Source organism: Pseudomyrmex gracilis, unplaced genomic scaffold (genome assembly GCF_002006095.1).
Source record: "Pseudomyrmex gracilis isolate BER0280 unplaced genomic scaffold, ASM200609v1 scaffold_47, whole genome shotgun sequence".
Classification (NCBI taxonomy): Eukaryota; Metazoa; Arthropoda; class Insecta; order Hymenoptera; family Formicidae; genus Pseudomyrmex; species Pseudomyrmex gracilis.
Genome location: NW_018020631.1, coordinates 73,780 through 95,754, shown reverse-complemented (window position 1 = coordinate 95,754; position 21,975 = coordinate 73,780). Strand labels below are relative to the sequence as shown.

Below are 21,975 nucleotides of genomic sequence, written 5' to 3'. Positions count from 1 at the left end.
AATTATGTAGTAAATATCTGTAAATCTTGACAATACAGTTATTAATAAATAAAAACAAATGTAAATGTATTTTTATAATATACGTTTTATTTTAATTAATTTGTAATATTTAATGGTTTCTCAAAGAAAATACATATTTTACATTAACAAAAGTATTAATATAGATAAACAACAATTGCTAACTTGCAATTCTAAAAATATTATATTTGTTTAATCACGACATAAAGGAACAATACGAATGGACTTTCCATCAGTGTCTTCGTGTAAAGTCAATCCTATCTGTTCTAAAATGGAATTATCCAGCACACCTTCTTTTTTACAATTTTTAATAATTTCTTGATTTATCGAATTTCCTTCACATAAATTCCTTATGGCGAGAATAGTCCATTGCAATATAACTGCAAAAAGTCAACAACATAAGAAAAAGCATATGATATCAAAGAATTCAAATATCAGAAAAATCACATTAAACTTACACGGATTCCTTGCATCTATATTACAACAATCCAAAAGTAATGGTATCCCATCTATTTCACGAAACTGAAGTAAATGTATAACATTATTTTTTTGTTTTATATACTTTACAAAATAGCTCAATGATATAAATTGTATATTTAAACTAATGTTCAGCAAAACATACATTGTACCAACATTAATACAATGTGAATGAGAGAAAAAGAGAGAGAGAGAGAGAGAGAGAGAGAGAGAGAGAGAGAGAGAGAGAGAGAGAGANAGAGAGAGAGAGAGAGAGAGAGAGAGAGAGAGAGAGAGAGAGAGAGAGAGAGACAGAAGTATAAATATATATGCTTGAAATATTTGCAGTTTAAATTAGTATTCTACCTACAGGCGTTTTCTATTTTGATTTATCACAACTAATTTATATGTCAACATATAATGAGCAATGTAAATTTTATCATCATGCAGATTTGCTAAACTTATAACGTGCACCTATATCAGATTTCATCTTGCTACATCTTCCAGTTTTTCAGTCGGACGTAATACTTAATTTTGCTTTGTCTGATGCGACAGGCCACATATGTATATATACTACTACGTATCTTTTGTTCGCTTGCTATATCACTCATATGTGAGATGTAATCAGTAAAAGAGAAATATCGGTTTCACATATCATATATAGCGCAAAACAAAAGCAAAATTTAGTGTTTGTAAAAAGATTTCTTAAAAAGAGATTTCTTTTACTTCTCTATTATTCAATCTTACATATGTAATTTATTATGTGATTTTGGATTCTTACCAGATCTTGACACATTTTGTTTCTGTACATCATATTTGCAACAACTTGTATTAGCCCTGCTTTAAAACCATATGCAGGATGATATTGTAAATCATTTTGTAAAATTGATATTTCAGTATCATTAACGGTTGAGTTTACATTACTTTTTTTCTCTTGAATACTAGGTGCTACTTTACTCAAATTTGTTATAGGAGTAAAATAATTAAGTGATTTTTTCCCCATCATGTGTAAAGACATTAAAAGATCTATAAAAATATTAAATATGAACTTTCAATGGTTTCCTTATAGAAAAACAATAACTAAATAATTTTATGAAAAATAACTTATTCTACCAAGTAATTTCTATTGGCATAGATTGACTCGGTCAATGTGAGCCAATGTGTTAGGTTTGTGCACACTATAGTTTTTCTTTATTTAATACATATAATACTTTTGAATTAAAATCAATTTACAAGTTTATTTAGAAAATTTAGCTTGCGTCACATATATTTAGATAAAATGTTCAATTTATCCTTTTGTAGAAATTAAAAAATCCATTGCAAAAAAATCTTTTAACCAGAAATCAAATCCTAGATGAATTTTTTAACTGAATTCAATTCAAATTATTATGTATATTAATTTATAAGTTTAATAAAAACTATATTTTGCACAAACACCTCGTACATTAGTTCACAATTGATTGAGTAAATCTTTGCTAGTTTGATATTGTGTGTATGAACCAAAAATTTGTTATTAAAATTATTTTATTCTTCATTGTTTTCTATTCTCTTTCGATGTTGTCCAGATTAGAAATGAATAAATCATTTTCAATAAAATTACGGTTTATTTTTTTATCACACAATATATCGAAACTTTTGTACTCATACAATATATTAAATGTTACACATATGCACACGTATATCGTTATTATATTCAATATGTATTAGAGAAATTAAGAATATACTTACATTTACAATTAGTAAACAAATATTTTGCAGTTTCTGTTTTAATCTTATATTGTGAGACATTAGTAGTGATAAGTCCCAAAATATTAAGAATAAAAATAACTTCCGTAGGTTCTACATTGTTCATATAAGTGTCAACAGTTTTCAAAATAAGATCACTTTTTTTACAAAATGTAAGTATTAAAAATTCCACCTGATCATCTGTGAGTATTCTATTAGAATCAGATTGCCAACATTCCCAGAATTCACTGTAGATTATTTTAAGTAAATCTAGTTTCTCACTTATTGTTATATTAGTATACACATCTTCAAATATAAATTTTGGCTCATGTAATATATACAATAGTATATCCTTTGCAGATGTAAAACCTACTTTAATAGGTTTTAATAACTGAATACAGAGACTTTTTACATCAATAGTGAAGTAGTCGTAATGTAATTTTTTTACTACATTGTGTACATATATGCAAGCTGCACTAGCAAGTGGTTTATTATTAGACTGCATGCAATTCCTACAATAGAAATAAATTTATTACAAATATATATATATATATAAAAATTTGAATAAATAAATATGCTTACAAGATAACTTGCTTCAATTGGCTACAATTTAAATATCTATGTACATTATTATCTGTAGACATTTCATCTGGACAAGCATATGTAAATAAATTACATAAAAATTGAATGCTAAGTCGAAGAATATCTAATTCTTTATCACCCAAGCAATTTGTAGATTTATCATAAAATTGTATAATATAATCTATACTCCATTTTATGACACCTTCATAAGGAAAATGAGTGTCATATGGATAAATACAGCTCTTCATGTGCTCATATAAACTCTTTTCAATTATTTCTTTATACATTTTTTTGCAGTATCTATCAGATTCTGTATTTTCTGATGCATGTTGTTTGTATTTATAGCCAAGACAAGAATTTCCTAGGCACTTCAAACATAAAATTTTAGCTGCATCTGGAGTAGTTTCAGTAACAAGAATGTGACAGATTTGCGCTAAAAGAGTTGCATTAGGCAGTTCCCTACAAAATTTCAAAAAATTACACTTAATAGAATATGAAATATATAACATATACATATAAAAAATAATAAATTTGTATTTGATACATACCCTGATTCTTGTCTGATAAAATGTCTTGGATTAATATTTTCTAAAAAGTAATCTGTATCTTTTTCCATAATACTTAGGTGATTCTTGATCACTGATACACGTACAGTCGAACCTCCCAAAACGTATACAGTCGGGACCGACGAGCCTTCCAAAACGTATACTTCCCTTATTCCCTCACTCTTTACTTCACGCATGCATTATACGTTTTGGGAGGTTCGACTGTACTTCAGTTATTAGGTTTGTTCGCGTTGCATGCCCCAATATGCTCCTACTCGATCCAACGCGTTCTTTTTCAATGGTCTAGTTTTCACCAAAACCCTCAATTCGGTTCCACTCCGATACAGATCAAAGTTAGTGTTTTGTTTCCATTGGAAGAGTAGAAGTGAGAAAATGTGATATTTCAATAGAGTCAACTTAAAACTCACTTGTATGAATATAAACAGACATAACCTGAAAAGAATATATACAGTCACAGTCTTTGACTATATAACTATGGACTGCTAGTCCCCCCACTTTTATTATGCTAAAGGCATATGCCCAGTATCGCCGAGCTGAAGTTGGCTGAGATATCGAAGTGCGATTTATTGGCTCCGTCTTAGTCAGTAAATGCCGGGAAATTCAAACATTGGTTGAAACATTGGTCGAAAGTTGCTGTGTTTTTATATTATTTATTGTTCTTTATTGTCTTTAAATTAAGTACATAATTATTGGATTATACTGAATATCCATTTACAAATGAACAAAAATTTGCAGATTAGAGATAAACTACCTCATCTGTAAAATGGCAAAACTGGTTTCTTCTCGTCATGTTTGCGTTTGTACGTTGACGATTTGCATCCATAAACAAAGCAATACATTTTTGATAAAGGAAAAAATCAAACTCAGCATAAATACATCAACAGCAAACACTAACTACGCAGTAAATACACAAAACAGTAAACGGGAATTTCACACTGATTTCATCATTGACGCCATTTTCACAGAAGCCTTTCTACTCCTGTAGAAAATTACTGACTGAGGCGAAGCTTACACGTTTGCAGCTTGGCGACACGTCTGAAGTTAGCTACTAGCAGTCCATATATTAAGAGCCGTCTACAATGGAAAGTTGTAGGCCGTAATAGTAAGAAATTGACCAATCACAGACAAAGTACAGAAGAATAATCGATTGTGATTTGTCAATTTCTTACTGTTACGGCCTACAACTCTCCATTGTAGACGACCCTTTATTCCCGTCGTTTTTTCACCGAAAAATAGTTTACTCTCTACTCCTACAGCCTTACTATCTTCATTGTAGACTAGCCATAAGGCACTCTACTTTTATCGAGCTGCGTTCGGAAACATCACTAGTGTATATTTTATCTTTATTACTCATTATATATAAAACAAAGATAGAATGATGCTCGTGTGTACACGAGTGCTGTTTCCGAACGTTGACTCGGTTCACTGAGCTATATGATCAAACTACTTTGTGACACTGCTGTTGCTGTCGGTTCTGATCAGTATTTGGAATAGTGTACTATTTTCTGTATCTTTTTCATTTTAAGAAAAACATAGTAGTAGCACAAGGTAATTCGATATTCAATGAGAATGTTACATATATTATACTTTTATCATGGTATTTTAAGTTTTTGTGTTTACACAATATTCGATTTTGTTTTGCACTGTCATTCTTGTCTTAAGCAATTTTCTTGGTTTATTATAATTTAGTAGTACCAGTCTTTTTATTTTTTAGTACTTTCTTCTCGAATGTACTATGCATTACAGTTATGTATAATATATAGCAGAGTTTTTAATAGCTTCATACTTTTATCAAAATTAAAAGTTGTCAAATCAAAGTTGTTTACGTCATGGATATAACATAACCTCAAATGTGATTTGCATCGACCATTTTTGTCAAAAAACTTTTAAGTGGACTGAAGACACGATAAATAGTATTTGTACAATATTGTACCAAGAATTTAACTTTGTTAATAATTTATTATCTTTATTTGTTTTTAGATGTTTTTAACACGTTCGGAGTATGATCGTGGAGTAAATACCTTCTCACCAGAAGGTAGATTGTTTCAAGTAGAGTATGCCATAGAAGCGATAAAGCTTGGTTCTACTGCTATTGGAATTGCAACAACAGAAGGAGTTGTTTTGGTAGTAGAAAAACGAATTACTTCTACTTTAATGGAGCCAACAACAGTAGAAAAAATTGTGGAAATTGATAAACACATAGGATGTGCAGCATCTGGACTAATGGCTGATTCAAGAACAATGATTGAAAGAGCTCGACTTGAATGTCAAAATCATTGGTTTATTTATAATGAAAAAATGACAGTCGAGTCAACTGCTCAAGCTGTATCTAATCTGGCTATACAGTTTGGAGATAGTGATGATGATGGTTCTGCTATGTCAAGACCATATGGTGTAGCAATGTTATTTGCTGGAATTGATGAAAAAGGTCCACAGTTGTATCATATGGATCCATCTGGTACTTTTGTTCAATTTGATGCAAAAGCTATAGGATCTGGTAGTGAAGGAGCTCAACAAAATCTGCAAGAAGTATATCATAAGGTAGTTAATATATCAATTAAACAATATATGTGTTTTTTTGACACAATATATTAACTAAACATTGTTATAGTCCATGACGCTTAAAGAAGCGTTAAAAGCTGCGCTAACGATATTGAAGCAAGTAATGGAAGAAAAATTGAATGATACCAATATTGAGGTGATGACTATGACACCTGGACAATTATTTCACATGTTTACTAAAGTGGAATTACAGGAGGTGATTAAAGATATCGCTTAAATATTTGGTTATAATACATGTGTGAGTTATCATGAACATTTTATTTCATCAAGCTGTAAAAAGAAAAACTGTTTTTTTTTTTTTATATAAAACAGCATAATTGTAAATTATATCAATACTTTACTCTGGACAAATGTTTTATTTCTTTATGTTTAATATTTCTTATTTATTTTTCTTCAAAACAAAATTGATAAAAAGCCTCTTAGAGTTTTAGAGTCTTCTATAATAAATCAGTAATGTCTAATATTACATGCATTCCTAAAGTGTTTTAAAATGTTATAGTATACAAATTACAAACACTTTATTTCTGCTTTAGATTCAGGGCAACAGGACAGGTAGTTCAATCAGAAAAAGAGCAATTCTTTGTGTGAAAATGTATAAAAATTGTATAAAATTCTTTTTTGTGCAAGAATTAATTTTTGAGAAAGTTGATTTTGAAAACATATATATATTTTATATTTTGTTACACTTAATTAACTTTTAACAATCTTGTTTCATAATCTTGATCCATTTTTAATTGATTTTACACAAACATCAACAATTACTCTTTTCGAATCACTTGTTCTGCTGCGTCCTGCATATAAAGTAGAAGGTAAGTTTCGTTTTCTATATACTGTAAAATGTTATCTATGTATGTGTGTATATTAGATTTTCAACAATTTGAAAAACAAAATATACATATATAAATGTATATATAACGTATATTTTTGAATTTATTTGATTTAGTTGATAGATTCCGACATGTCAAAAGAAGATCTCTTAAGACCAACAGCCGGTAATTCCTTCCCAACCAACAAAATATCCCAACCAACCACCTCCCTTATTGGATAAACACAATCAAGAAACTTCCAATGTTTCTAAATATATTCCTGTATCTTTTTAATCTTACATATATTTTTCACATATATTTCTCACATATATTCTTACTTATTATTATCAATAATGTTTACCAGTTTTTACTTGGTATTTGTATTTTTTATATATGTATATTCGCATATATAAAAGAATAGAATTTATATATATATATATAAAGTTACAACCTTCATTTCAATGAACGCATGTTATTGTGTTAAATTAATATTCAATATAAAAATGCTTAATTACTGTTTTTATTAAATTATTCCTATTAAAGAAAAATAAAATTTCTAGACAATGACATATTTTTTATCGTATGTTAAGTAATTAGAAATGAAATAAATAATTAGAAAATCTAAAAGATTGTTTTTACATAAGCACAATAATATATAAACGCAGACATTCCTAGATCGATTTGCTGTTAAATTCGTAGCAGTCGGAAATGGATGTGCGACGGATGGCTCGTTTTCGATTAAAAGCCGTCCGCCGCGACTGAATGCGCGTATCCGAAATCAATAATTAATTTTGCCGGCTAGCCGAGAACGGGGCGAAATGGCTCGGAGAGCTTGGCGGAAATGATCGGATACCGCTTGGTTGGATGCTGTGATGCTCCGATAAAACGTCCCTTTTTATCCCGTTCTCTCGACTGCCAGATTACTGGATATTATTCCATTTCAAGCGTTCAATCCCACTACGATTCGCTCGCTTGGATTCCCACGGGGAGATTTTATGTCACCTACTGATTGTGCAAACCTCTTAAAATATATATATAAAATATAAAGCATGACAAAAATCTACATTTAAATAGCGGTATATAAAAATTTTGTATATTATATATGCCGTGCGTGTATATTTAAAAACTTTAAAAAAGATATATATACATCTGTATTTTCTTATATACATATACATGTATACATATACATACATACATACATACATACATACATACATATATATATACATACATACACATAAATTATATATATTTGTATATAGATACATTACAGAGAATAATTTTTAAGATAAGTATTATAAAAATAATCTTACTTTTTATTTATTAACTTATTTTATGTAAAATTTCTTCATGAAACAATCCATATCAATTAATCTTTGATGCAGCTTAATAATCAACTTTTGTGATATAAAAGTTGTTTTTGATAAAGAAAAGACCTGATGTCAAAACAACACGAAACGATATACGGTCGTTATCGAATTATTGAGAGTACCTATGTAGATAGCGCTAGGTAGGAGCAATATGAGTTTAAGGAAGACTAAAGAGACTAAAGGAAACACTATGAGAAAGAGAGACTGATTCGACGCGACTGAGAAGGACTGGTAATTAACTGCGATGAGAGAAGCGACGCGGGATAGTCCCGTTTGAGTCCCTGAGAATCCCCAGGGACTTGACCCGTCATATCAGACGCCAAACACTCACTCTCTTATACCAAAGCCAAAGCTCGTCGCCCTCGAAGCGCCGCTGCTACGTTCAAGTTTCGCTACGATAATTGCTTTCGCTTCACAGTTGCGCTAGCAACACGCGCCGCAATGACAAAACGGATAAGAACGCTCGACCTATCTCTTCCTTCCGTAAACAAACGTGGAACGGAATTGGAATGTCAGAGTAAAAGTAATAACAATAGCGTAGAAATGTTTAATTTATACGGAAAGACGTGACTTCTACTTTGTCACGAGAAAATCATAAGATGATCATAAATTATCATTCTTTTTTCAAAAACGTTTTGATAGGAATGAGCACTAAAAACTGAAATAATACAATTAACACAGGTTTGTTAAAATATAATAATTTCACATATAAAAGTATTTATAGAGATCCATTAAAAAAATTAAAGTGTTTTTTCACAAGTATAATAGATAATTTATCTTTATAGTGTTAATTTACGAAATGAGATAATTATGCAGGTGAGATTAGAAATGGAAGTGCCGCACATATTCTTTCATTAAATTAAACAAACGAAGTACGAAGCAAAACGTAAGACAACAGTAATGCGCATCGTGGCAGGAAACTTTCTTTCTTCCTAGTTATTACCAAAGCGCCTATAGAAAACCGGAAGTGCACGCGGCATCTCGGCGTAGGAAATAGCTGATACTTATGCACGCGGGGCTATAATTCACGCATCGCAGAATCGTCGTTATTTTTTTCACTTTCACGGAGAACCGGTCGTTTGCTCGAGCGTGCAGGTCTCTTTTCTCGCGATGGTGCATTATACATATATACGCCTGCACCGCGCTACATTGCTATTCGCACTTACGGTTTTATAATTCCGCGTTGGCCACTATATAACCAATTTTGTTATTTTGTGTATTAATAATGCGTTATCTTAAGTACATCCGATATATTATTCAGAAATTACGCTTAACGATGATAAAGATGAGAGAAAGGACGGAATTTACAGCAAATTTCCAAGTATTGCATAATTATCAATTTCTCTCGTGCTCTATGATGTTACAGCAGAAATCTTTTACACGTACAAATAGACACGGAATTGAGATTTTATTAGCAGCTAAATGAGCATTAGTAAAATGACGAAATGTTTGACTTTATAAATACTGTATAAACAAACATCTCCTAATCTTTTTTATTCAAGTTTAATCATTTTATTCATACTACGCGGACAACAATTTATAATATATATTACTAGATTGTCTATTACTATAATGCCTAAATAAAGCCGATTGTCTATCCTATGTAACGAAATAGGAATATTTTAAATGTAACCAATGTAGTTTTGTTAGAAATATTTCATCTATTTTATTTGTGCATAAAATGTCTCTCTCTCTCTCTCTTTTGTTTCTGAATTATATAAAATGAAAAATAAATAAATTAAGAACTTTTATTTCAACATATTAATTTGAGCTAAAATATATTATCCCCAATACTGCTTATAGTTAATTACACGATGCGTGTGACGCACTTGCTAAATTTAAATATTAAAACGCACTTATAAGTGTTTCAATCACTTTTATATAAAAAAAAAAGATGAATCTCAGATAGACGAAGGAACTTAACGGTGAAAGGAGTAACGATAGCTCCAGGACATCTTACAGATATGTGTTGGAGTAAGATGTTTATGTGTGTAACGCGTGTGTAAGCGCCTCGTCGGAGAAAGTAATGCTTTCTTGAACACGACGCGTATAGATATATCTAGTACTGTTAATTGCGACCAGATATAAGGATTAAAATTCGCTCAAGAATCGAAAGTGCTTACGGAAATCTGTACAGCTTATGTCTATATCTTTTTCTTTTTTGTGCATAATTTTTGTGTTTTTACCCGACCAGAAAGAGAACACAGCGGAAACTTAACGATTTCTTGCGACGAGATTAACATCAATAATATCACGCTTTTGCACGTGCTTGTTAGATCAGAAGACAGGAAGCGACAGCATAATTTATAGCCGAGTCTTAAAATGGTCTTTTTTAGACTCTACATTGCTAACGATCGAATAACGTAACGCAAAAAGATGCACGTAATGTTTCCTCGTCAAAAAAGAACAACAAATTTATGAAAGTGAAAACTCTTATTTACTTGTACTAGTCAAGCTTTTCTTGAGAAAGTGAATCTTAATGTTGATTTATAGTTGCATTGTGCGTAACATATTTGATGATCGGTATGAAGGCACATCACGCGCTTATGCACATTAATAATGTATTACTTTATCTCTGTATTATCTGCTTTTATATTGTAAGAAAAATGATGTGGAATTTTAGAAATATTGTTAAGGAATAAATTAAGAGAGAGAGAGAGAGAGAGAGAGAGAACTAATTAACACAAATGTTTATTATATTTTTAATATAAAAAGTGACAAACATATACTCTCTTTTTTAGCGATATCCGTTTAATTTACTTAGATATAAATGTTTTTCAGCATGATAAACATTATATAACATATTTTTTACAGCAAAACTACAAATAAACAGATTATCACAAACGTTAAGCGCCAATAACATCCGCAGAAGTGTACACATATTATAGTCGTGTGGTATTTGTAAAATACAAAAATATAATATACACACAAATAGATTAAGATTTTTGAGAAGTATTAATATTTTTGTGCATGCAATTTTTACCATTGCGAAGAAAATTGAAATTGATTATATTACTACAACTTTTTCAATCAAAATAATATAAGAAAACTAATATAAAATAAGTAATATAAAATAATATAAGTCGCTACAATCACTACGTGCTTTTTCAAAAATTACGTCAGTAAATTCATGTATTTATATAATAATTAATTACCTGCATATTTCTTCATTATAATAACAGTTAATCTCGGTACAAAGAATCTTTATGTTCAAGCGATTAAAATCTCAAAGTTTTTGATAGTATAACATTGTTTTTTTGTCTTCTCGATCTTGCGAGATCGTTCGTTATGATGATTGCTAAGTTCTCAAGAGAAAGTATTCCGATTCGGAAAAAAAAGTACGTGACTCATACATCGAGAGCGAAAGCTAGTTCGCGTGCTGTATCGTTCTCTGTCTGTCGTTGCGAGAATCAGCCATGAATTGAGTGAGAATCGCCACCACCGAAACCGGAGTGCAATTCGAAGCCGCCGCCTAAATCACCCCCGTGATCATCATGATGCTTCGGTATGTGCACCGGTACAGCTACCGGAACTTTAACCGGCACCGGTACTTCCTTCTCGACTGGAACTGGTACCTCCTTCTCGACGATGTACGGTTTGTCGACCGGCACCTTCACAGGCACCGGGACCGGCTTTTCCACAGGCACCGGCACCGGCTTGTGCACATGGTACGGCTGCGGTATCGGAACCTTTACTGGCACTGGATAAGGTTTTTCCACCGGCACCGGGTACGGTTTATCTACCGGTACCTTGACTTCATACGGTATGGGTTTTTCCACCGGTACCGGATACGGTTTCTCTACAGTAACCGGATACGGTTTCGGCACGTGAACTGGATATGGCTTGTCCACTGGCACCTTCACCTCGTAAGGCACCGGTTTCTCCACCGCGTAAGGTTGTGGCACCGGCACCTTCACCTTTACCGGGAAGGGTACGTGCTTCTCGACTGTGTAGGGTTGCGGCACCGGCACTTTTACCGGCACCGGTATGTGTTTCTCCACGGTGTAGGGCTGCGGTACATATACTTTGACCTCATAGGGCTTGTCTACAGGCACTTTCACCTCGTACGGCACCTTCTTTTCGACGGTGTACGGCTGCGGCACGTGCACCGGTACTTTGACGAACACCTTCACAGGATAAGGCACATGCTTTTCGACGGTGTAGGGTTGCGGCACACCGACCTTTACCTCGTACGGCACATGTTTCTCCACCAGATAGGGCACGTGCTTCGTTACTTCGACTGGTACCGGCACTTTCTTCACAACCGTCACCGTCTTCACATGTTCGTGTTGATCGTACGTGGCACCGCCGTCTCCACCACCGTGCAAGTCAACATTGCCTATATCACCAAAACTGTGATGGAGTCCACGTTTCTCTGTCTTCTTTTCTGTTGCTTCCGATTCTTCGACGTCCTGCGAGCTCTGGTTCGCTTCTTTGTTCAAATCTTTCGCGTATAAAATTTGGATGGCCACTGCCATCAAAACGATAGCAACCTGATGTGTCAAAAATATACATTTTATATTAATTCTTCATTATACTATTTTACAATAAAGCTTTGTACACGTTCATAGTTTAGTAAAGTAGTAAAACTCAAAACGTTTATCTGTTTAATAAATTTATTTCAATAACATTTGTAAGGTAGTTCAAGGTTTGAGTCGCATTTTTTACCAATTTTAAGTAAGAACGATTAATATCATTTCATATACTAGGACATAAGAAAAAGGAACTTTTTTATATGCTTTAATACTTTAAATTCCCAAAAATAATTCGTGTCAAAAATAATTAATTTACCTTAGTATTCATTCTTGAGTTTGCGTACGTTTTAGCGTGGCGTAGGACCACCAACTGAACCGCTTCGTTTTCTAGGCTGAGCCTTATATACCCCACGCGCTATAATAGCTTGGCACTTTCCCTGCACCTCATCGCTTATCTGTTTACAGCGGTTTTTGCGATATACTCAGATCAAACAAATTTTTAGGCGAGATGAAGAAACAAACGCGCATGTTTATTTGTTTCACATAATTTCTCAAAAGTTTGACTCAATAAAGAATATGATAAAATCCAAAACTTCGATATTCGCTGATAAACGCGATTCATACTCTTCGCATAGAATATATGGATGTTAACTTTCCTCGAATTTATTTCCTATAACCGAATGTGTTTCTCTCTATATATATTTTATATCACACAAATAAACAATAATCTTTTTTTTAATATTGAATAACTTGGCAAGGTAAATAAAGGAAGTTAATAATCGCAGAGTTATATACGTATATATATAATTTATATATACGGTCGGCGAATGTGCACACCGTAATTTCCGTCTCCTCTTGTGTCACAAAACTTAGAAGCCATCGCATATATCGCTAAAGAATAAACCAGTGCGATATCCTTGTATCGTCGTTTTTTTTCACGGTTGACTACGCTAGTAAATGTTCGTAACATGAAATAGGCGGTTCGTAACTTCACGGAAATAAACTATACTTTCATGAGTATTTTTACACTATCTCGATTAATATGCATTAGCCAATTTAATTGCTCGTAACTAAGTTTTCGATATTTGCGTTGGTTTATTATGTTCTATTAAACTTTTTACGCGTTGCCGATTGTTAGCAAAGCGTTATTTGTATACATTATCGCTTCAAAGGATAATACGGTTGCGACATTAATCGTATTACTATCGTTGTCACTTAATATCATTTAAAGTTCTTGGTGTTTTTATTATTTCGGATACAAATTACTCTCACTGTAGAAATCTATGTAAAACTGCGAGCTTACAGTGAGCATACAAGCGTCATACATGTACTACCTAATACTACGTATTAATACAGTCGTGTGCGCTGCACATTTCGATCAAGGATCAAGATAGACGATAATTTTTAACGATTAATCGCCGCTCAAGCATCTCCGAGGGTTGTATCGCGCCTCTATGGCGAACGCTCGTTATACATACAGACCTGCCGCCACGTTATTTGTGCTCCTTCCGATAAAGATGATAAATGTGCCTCACGCTCAATTGGGATCACTATTCGGCAACGCTTGATTGATTGATTGGTCTTTAATGTTATTAATTAATCTTACAGGTATTATTATAATTTACTTAATTGTTGGAAGAAACTTGTATACTCTCTCAATATAAGAAAAAGAAAGAAATAATGAAATCTTGAAAAAAAAAAAACACGAACAAATGTTCGATTTGTTTTAGCTGTAATTATGTTGTTTAGCAATTTTATCCAGAAATATGCATGATACTGCTCGCTTAATGCACAATTATTTACATAGATAGTTATCATCGAAATGTGAACTTGAAATTTCACGATAAAAGTCGCAATGAGTTAACTTCAGTCAATATATGCGCTCTCTTTAAACTGTTATTTAAATAAAGGATTACTTATAACAGATCTAGATTAACGCAACTAAATCCTTGCAAATGTGACTATCTCTCACGAGCAATTATTCATTTGATGACGTTCACTTCTCTTTCTCTTTCTCGCTCGTTATTTACGATGCTCTAGCAGTAGAACACCTTCTTGCTGAGACCCGCAGCAATGTTCGATAATAAGATTTCTCTTCTTCTCTCCAAGCGTTTCTTTCAGAGGATAGCCGTCGCTACCAACGCGCAAATTACTCGGCAGCGATGGCCGCCGCCGGGCGTTTCGTGGCTTTTAATTGACGACGAACGAAATGAAGTATCATGCCGTGCATTATAATTGGAAACTTTTATGTTGCGTGCGTGGTCACGGCGCGTCTACCGAGGCGTGAATCCGAGAGAGAAGAACATTTTCTACAACGTTTCGCGTTCCTCTCTTCTATTCTTTTCTGTTTGTTTGTTTGTTTGTTTTTTTTTTTTTTATCGTGAATTTGACAACGTTTGTACATCGTACGCTTTCTGAAAAAAGCGTGCGATCACATAAGAATTACATTGCCGACGATGAACATGATAAAAGCATTTTTTAAAACTCCGTGCTTCACGCGAACACCATTTCTGGTTGTGTAGCTTCTTTTATTAACACGTTCGCGACGGGCTCTGATTGAATGAAGGGAGAATCTACCACCGGTGGTACAACCCGTCGCGAACGTGTTAATCGTGTTAACCGACTATTAACAATAGTCAATGCAACTGATAGTCGTACACGGTTGAGGAAAAATTAAAGCTCTTCTTCCTTTTACCACATACATATGCAATTTATTGCAAAAACCGTCTATCAAATGGAATTGTTGCAAAGAGAGCAAAATGTGAGCGCAGATTCCGAGAAGAATGTTTTTGATTCAACAACCAGCAACATTACTGCTGGATGATAATCGATACACAAAAAGGCAAACCTCATAAGAACGAGCGAGCAGCCGCTAGAGATTATGTAACTTTAATTACGTTCTAACTACCGTGCAATTGGATAACGGGGAGAGATACAACCTTCAGTTTCGGTTGTATCCCATTAAGATGTAGCTTTGACTAAGATCAAGCAACCTTTGTGAGCACAATTCTTTTTTACATTCTTTCTCATATTTTTTCTATATATTTTTGTTTTTTTTCCGAGATGTGCAATTTATGACGTCGTGTGAGTCGAGTCTAAAGGAGAGGTCAATTCATAACAATATTACAGTACATGTACTGCACATGTTAAACTTTTGTGTAAGAGTTCATTCACATTTTATTGCATAGCATTTTTTAATTTATTAATTGATATCTTACTTACTTGTCTCGCTGTGCGTTAGAATGTTTTTTATAAAAATTATTTCCACTTTTCTGTGTTTGCACTAGAAACATTGATCAATATTATATTTGGAAGTAATGCGATCGAAGAAAGTTGATCATAAATAGAAGTCGAGAGTATCGTGAATATTCCTCGAGTGGGCAGCGCATGTTATGTTCTTTCGATAGGATAGTCACGGAGATTTCACTCCGATACACATATGCGCGACGCACGAGCGCATTCGCATCGTCGCGATCTTTCTTTTTTCCTTCTTCGCGTCAAAGAGTAAATGAAAGTGCACGTGCAACTCGAATTGCGCAAATCACATCGGATTCGCGACGATGAATTCACATTATCCGTCCCCAACTGTTGCGCCATTTTCCTAACAAATTGTGCTGATGACGGACAATCGTAGTCGTAGTATGATTAATAGTTCATACATACGACACGCGGCCCTTGTATAATTTTCCATACATTTTTCATCTAAAATCTCAATTTATTTTACAATTTCACGTAAAGTTATCAACAAAAAAATACGTTTTAACATTAATTAATTTTATAACACGTGCATATGTTTTTTCTGATTATATATAATATATCATAATATTATAAGAGTATATAGAAAAAATAATAAACATATTGAAATAATTTTACACAGATATGTACATATGAGATATATATATGAGATATGTATATATGTATATGAATAAAATTCTTTCAACTAGTGAGTGGATGATTTTTTTATGATCGTCGATGAACTTTCTCTGGCGTTCAAAGAAGAATTCAACGAAGAATTCAGCGCTAACGCCGAAAATTTGCCACGTCCTTGCACAAACAACCAGTCCAGTCAAGGTCAGAGCTCGTTATTTGTTGGGAACGATTATCACGTTCGGCGGCACATGTAATTTGAACCGTATTACGCTCGCGTCAACAACGTGTCGCGATTATGTTCGTACCTGCGACGAACGGGTCCGGTCATATCGCTGCGACTTCCCGCCGTTTATGTACATACATCCGCTCGAAGCTACCGCCGCCACTGCGATCGTGCCATCCGATCCGATAACCAATTACCAAGAACATAGCGTCGAACGATGTCGCGTATCTACGGCGAACAGAGAATCCCGCGTATACGTTCGTCCTAGAAACGAGACATCGGCCAGGTTACATTATTCGTGCCGCGTCGTCAATGACTGCCTTATTTTCCGGATGACGCGTGCGGAGACAAATTTATAATAAATCCGCCACTGGAGAACTGATGACGTGATTTTGACGTTATCGATTACATGCTTGTGAAATGATCAGTCTCTAACATTTTGTGTGTGTGTGATGGATTGTCGCATTTTATTTAAAAAATCCTGTTATTATTATTATTATTATTATTATTATTATTATTATTATTATTATTATTATACTAATATTTTGAAGCACTTGCAAGCCATGTTGTATTGCTTTTTATTGCATAAATATATTGATCAATGAAGGTGTTTTATAAATACTTATAACTTTACTATACAAAATATTTAGATTTATGTATTATCTTTATACATATATAGGATGTCGCAAAACTAACGATGATTATCATGAGGAACGTAAAACTTAATGCCGAGCGTGTTTACCTCGTCGTAGAATTACCTACCGTGTCGTAAGTTGCGACATGACAACGTTGTATAATTAATTCTTTTCTCTGTTTGAGATTATTATTTTTTCGCGATACGATTCCTCTATACTTAAGTATGGTATTTGTAACATGTTACGCACATGTTCATTCTGTTTGCAAACTAAGAATCTTCCGGGACTTGTTATATAATATAATAAAACACTATAAAACGATAATACATCTTTTCGTAATTTATTTTGCAAGCATTATTATTAAGTATTAGATTATTATTATTATTATTATTAAGTATTAGAGAAGAATAAACTTAAATAGATTACATTATCCGAATATTTTGCCGTTTTTTTTAATCTTCAAAAGCTGTCCATACGTTTTTGAAATATTTTTTTACTGATCTTAATTGTTGTCAGGATGCAAGCGGTTATTATAAAAATAATAGCACTCTTGTGCGCATATTGAAAGTACATATTAAGGAAAAAATATAAGAGAGTAAATTATATTTATTATAATACGTTTTGTAATAAGTAATTATGATAGACGAGAGAAAGTTACCTGCTCTAGATGATTTTGTTTGAAAACAGTCATAGATCTCGCGAATTACTGATATCTATTTGAATAGAGGTTTTGAGATATCCCAAAAGCATTGGAAAATATCGATCGAAAATTGCCATAATCTTGCGCATCTAATTTCTATTGAATAGAACATGCTTGGACTATAATTTTCGACTTAATACATCTCTGCTATATACGCAACTAATCTCGCGCGAACAACAGTTAGACTGTATCAATGTTCTATGAGTCACAATTCAATAAAGTCAAAAGATAAAGATAGAAATATACATGCGTCTATTTATTCTCTAGTGATGAATCTATAAGAGTGTGACATTACTGAATGACAAAGAAATAAACACGTAATAGAGTAGAGAAATTATTATTATAAAAAACACAAGATTGTTAGATATCGAAAAATCTGAGAGAAATATGTTAATTAACTTGTAACTTCTTGCTGCGCTCGCGCGGTAACAGTAGAACACGTACGACGCCATTGAGAATAATCCTACCTACGCGATATCGTTATTAGGGAAACTTCACGAAAATGAGCGTCTTTAATTTACGGTAGCTCTACTAATGCGCGTTCGGTAACGATTTGCAGAATGATGGAAACGTCTTGTCAGTTACTATTAGGAACCATTATTGCATATTTTATATTGCATATTGTCATATGTATGCAAAAAAAATATATATATACATAATACTTTCTAGGTAAGAAGTTTCCACTTTTATCTCGAAATAAAATTTCAAAATAAAAAACTGTAAATAATATACTAAAGATGTGTTAATTGATCGCAGACGTGCTTGTACGCGACAGAAGTGTTTTTTTACTGGCTATCTCTGAAAAAGACAAAGTAAATTTTAAGCGTGCAAAGGAACAAAAAAACGCAATAAGAGAACAAATGAATAGAAGAAGAGCGCGCACAAAATCGTACTATTCTTTGCGATAAAAAAACATGTTTTTGTGCTTATCAGCATAGTGTTTCTATCAAATATCACATTTTTACCTTATTTTTACAGATCTGGCTCACGCAGTTATAAACGCGCTTTGATCGAGGCGATGTAACATATAGTACGTAGGAGGCGACTGATATAAAATATGTATATCGGAAGCAAGAAGACATTAACTTGATTTAAGACCAGCTTTAACGAGATCACGTGTTGTGTTTTGATAGACATAATCGTGTAATTTTGTTTAAGATAACGTACTACACGCACGCGCGATGATCTTTGGCCTGATTAAAGAATCATTATGGCCATTTAGACGCTCTAAAAAATTAAGTTATGTTGGTTTGTTTATCTTTTTAAACTCGACAAAAGTTATTATTTATTTGTACACTTCAGCTATTTGGCCAAGAAGGGAACGACAAAAGTGCAGTTATATTTTGTAACATTAATATGATGTAATAAAAAACTTATCCTATATATCCGAGTCTGAAAAACACATAACAATACATGTATTTCGAAATACATTATATCTTTTAAGAGACAAGGATATGTAGAAAACTATTTTTTTTTACTATATTAAGTTATATACACTAATCCGAAAAAATAACATTAGTAGAGTACAAAAATTAAGAAATGATAATTGTCGATTGCAGCGCAGATAGTAATGAGATTAAATTCTTAAGTGCATTCTTATCTGAATATTTGTCGAGATAATGTCAGACCGCGAAAATCAAGGGTTATTTTCTTACTTTCGTTTATATTTTAGACAGATTTTAAAGAAAAAATTCCTCTCTAATCTTAGCACTGATGTAGCCGGACGGATGATCAAAACTTCGTCAAAATTGTTGCAAGCCGTTGACTTCTTTCTTGTAAACGTTCTATTATTTAAAATTAATTAGAATATAAAATCGATCGCCACAAACGCATACAGCTTGAAAGTGCCAAGTTTATATAATTACAATATTGTGTTTTTATATATATTGATAAAATTTTATTTACTATATTGTAGCGATCACTTAATATTAATAAATATGATATGTACACAACTGAAATTTAATGTTTATATAGTTTTTATATAGTTGAATCTCTTATAATTCAACTTTTCGGAACCGGGCACTTTCCTATATTTCAATTATCTCCACTTTGTACAAAAAGTCTAACGCTTGCGCAAAAAAGTGTACATAAGCGCTGATAATGACGTAATGTAGTTTATCTTATTCTATTCTACGTATGCATGACGGATGCAATAGGTCGTACGTTGATTTTTACTAATGTATCTAATTATACAATAGTAGCCTAAAAAACCGAATAGAGAAATTGAAAAATGAGAGCAATTTTTTAGATGTAAAAAATATTTGAGAAGTTAACAGTTGAATTATGAGTTGAGTTAAGAGTTGAAGATCCGACTATATATAAATTATATATATTACTTGCATAATCTATTTATACCGTTGATTGAACTAAAAAACTTTTAGTTCAATTGCGTTAATTAAACTAAAAAAACCTTGCTGAAAGTATATTGCGTACCTAAATCAGTGAAGGAAGTTTTTTGTGAGTGTATTTATTTTTTTCCGAGGCTTTACTGATTGCGAATGCAATGATATCGCTTCATATCGGTAAAGATCGGTTTATATTCGCAATCTCAAATTTTTAAAATTACTCAGTGATTTAAACAAATGTTTAATCTGCAAATTGCTTGTACTGTTCTGATATACATGAAACCCAAATCAATCGCCTCTGCCTTGTAATCGAGCGCGCATTAATACATTTTATAACCCAGTTAGACCCGCCTGTCAAAATATAAGAGCCGATGTCTGGATAATATACGTTCTGATACGTAGCGCGCGCGCGCGTGGCTGCCACACGACGACACGACGTCAGTTAACGGGAGGACATAGAATAAGAGAGGAGAGAAAAGGGGAGAAAGAAAGAGAGAAGAAAGGAAGAATGGAGAGGCATGGGAAACGTTGGAGAGCAAAGGCCTGAGAAGACGTTCAATTTCTGTCGCATCTGCCTAAATATACGATAGTCTACATGTGTGATCAACATATCGGAGGGGAAGAAAAGATTCAAGTATATTATATGTAGTGGATATGCGAGTCTAGTATCGCCCGATTACGATAAACTTGGTGGCGCATTATCACGCACGAATAACTAAACCAACAATTGCCGGAAGGTTGAGCCGTCTATCTACTTATTAGATCATTAAGTATGAAACTTGACAAATATATACATACATACATATGTATAACTTTGACAAATATATACATATATATATATATATCCTGATAAGAAAACATAAAATTATGTGACGAAATCTCGCATTAAAATTGTAATTTGTAATCATATAGATATATTTTAGGAAATAGATGTACAAACATTGATCTTTTATAAAATATTTGTAACTATTAACAAAATTAATTTCCAAATACTATTTCGACACTAGAATAACGACATGACGAATCATTTTAGCAGTATTTTTGCAAAATTAATTTCAAAAAGAAATGGTCTAATAATTGAGAAAAAATTTTCAGCTATGTAATGTTTAAAATATGTAGAAATATAATTGCATATGAAAAAATCAACGTAATTTATGTACATACTTATGGAAATGCATAACGACTTTTTTTCAATTTTTTGACAAATATTATTTACAAAATTTTATTGTGACGAAACTGTTGCGTTATGGCAAATCATCCTAGTGCAATCATTGCAAAATAGTCGTCATGATGCCATTTTTGTGCAATATTTTCACAATTTGTCTATTGGGATATATAACTGAACGTAATAAATGTAATTCTTAAATACGTATAGTGAAGCAAATAAAAGAGCAGATAGATCACTTATGAGTTTTGCGTTCATTTAATATACGTGTAATTATTTTGAAAAAATTTACAAATATTATTTTAATAAAAATTAATGTCCACATCAAACTGTATTTTCAAAAAATATACAATCGCAATAAAAGATTAAATAATACATTTATCGTGTTATTTGTTGCGTGTTGAACCTTGAATTTCTTCATTCTTTTTTGAAAGCTTAGTCTTTCTTATGTACTATCTCTCTTATAATCGTGAGACA

General features: G+C 32.6%; 3 protein-coding genes across 5 annotated transcripts; 1 reads left to right on the top strand and 2 right to left on the bottom strand.

Annotated features, from left to right (window-relative positions):
• Positions 1–89: 89 nt before the first annotated feature.
• Positions 90–3,806, bottom strand: LOC109853387. The gene is made up of 6 exons (XM_020425466.1): positions 3,330–3,806; positions 2,782–3,240; positions 2,203–2,711; positions 1,256–1,500; positions 477–540; positions 90–398 (listed from the first exon to the last, which is right to left on the bottom strand). The coding sequence occupies exons 1-6, from the start codon at positions 3,521–3,523 to the stop codon at positions 211–213; spliced, it is 1,659 nt and encodes a 552-aa protein (XP_020281055.1). The 5' UTR covers positions 3,524–3,806; the 3' UTR covers positions 90–210.
• A 958-nt stretch (positions 3,807–4,764) lies between these two features.
• Positions 4,765–7,066, top strand: LOC109853370 (proteasome subunit alpha type-5). 3 transcript variants are annotated; one of them, XM_020425425.1, is made up of 4 exons: positions 4,765–4,895; positions 5,328–5,888; positions 5,959–6,105; positions 6,853–7,061. In XM_020425425.1, the coding sequence occupies exons 2-4, from the start codon at positions 5,328–5,330 to the stop codon at positions 6,955–6,957; spliced, it is 813 nt and encodes a 270-aa protein (XP_020281014.1). In that variant the 5' UTR covers positions 4,765–4,895; the 3' UTR covers positions 6,958–7,061. The 3 variants fall into 3 exon arrangements, with proteins under 3 accessions (XP_020281014.1, XP_020281016.1, XP_020281015.1); XM_020425426.1 differs by lacking the exon at positions 4,765–4,895 and adding an exon at positions 5,010–5,092 and having other exon boundaries at positions 6,853–7,066; XM_020425427.1 differs by lacking the exon at positions 6,853–7,061 and having other exon boundaries at positions 5,959–6,215.
• A 3,694-nt stretch (positions 7,067–10,760) lies between these two features.
• On the bottom strand, positions 10,761–12,929 carry LOC109853380 (repetitive proline-rich cell wall protein 2-like). The gene is made up of 2 exons (XM_020425451.1): positions 12,877–12,929; positions 10,761–12,578 (listed from the first exon to the last, which is right to left on the bottom strand). The coding sequence occupies exons 1-2, from the start codon at positions 12,886–12,888 to the stop codon at positions 11,496–11,498; spliced, it is 1,095 nt and encodes a 364-aa protein (XP_020281040.1). The 5' UTR covers positions 12,889–12,929; the 3' UTR covers positions 10,761–11,495.
• Positions 12,930–21,975: the final 9,046 nt, after the last annotated feature.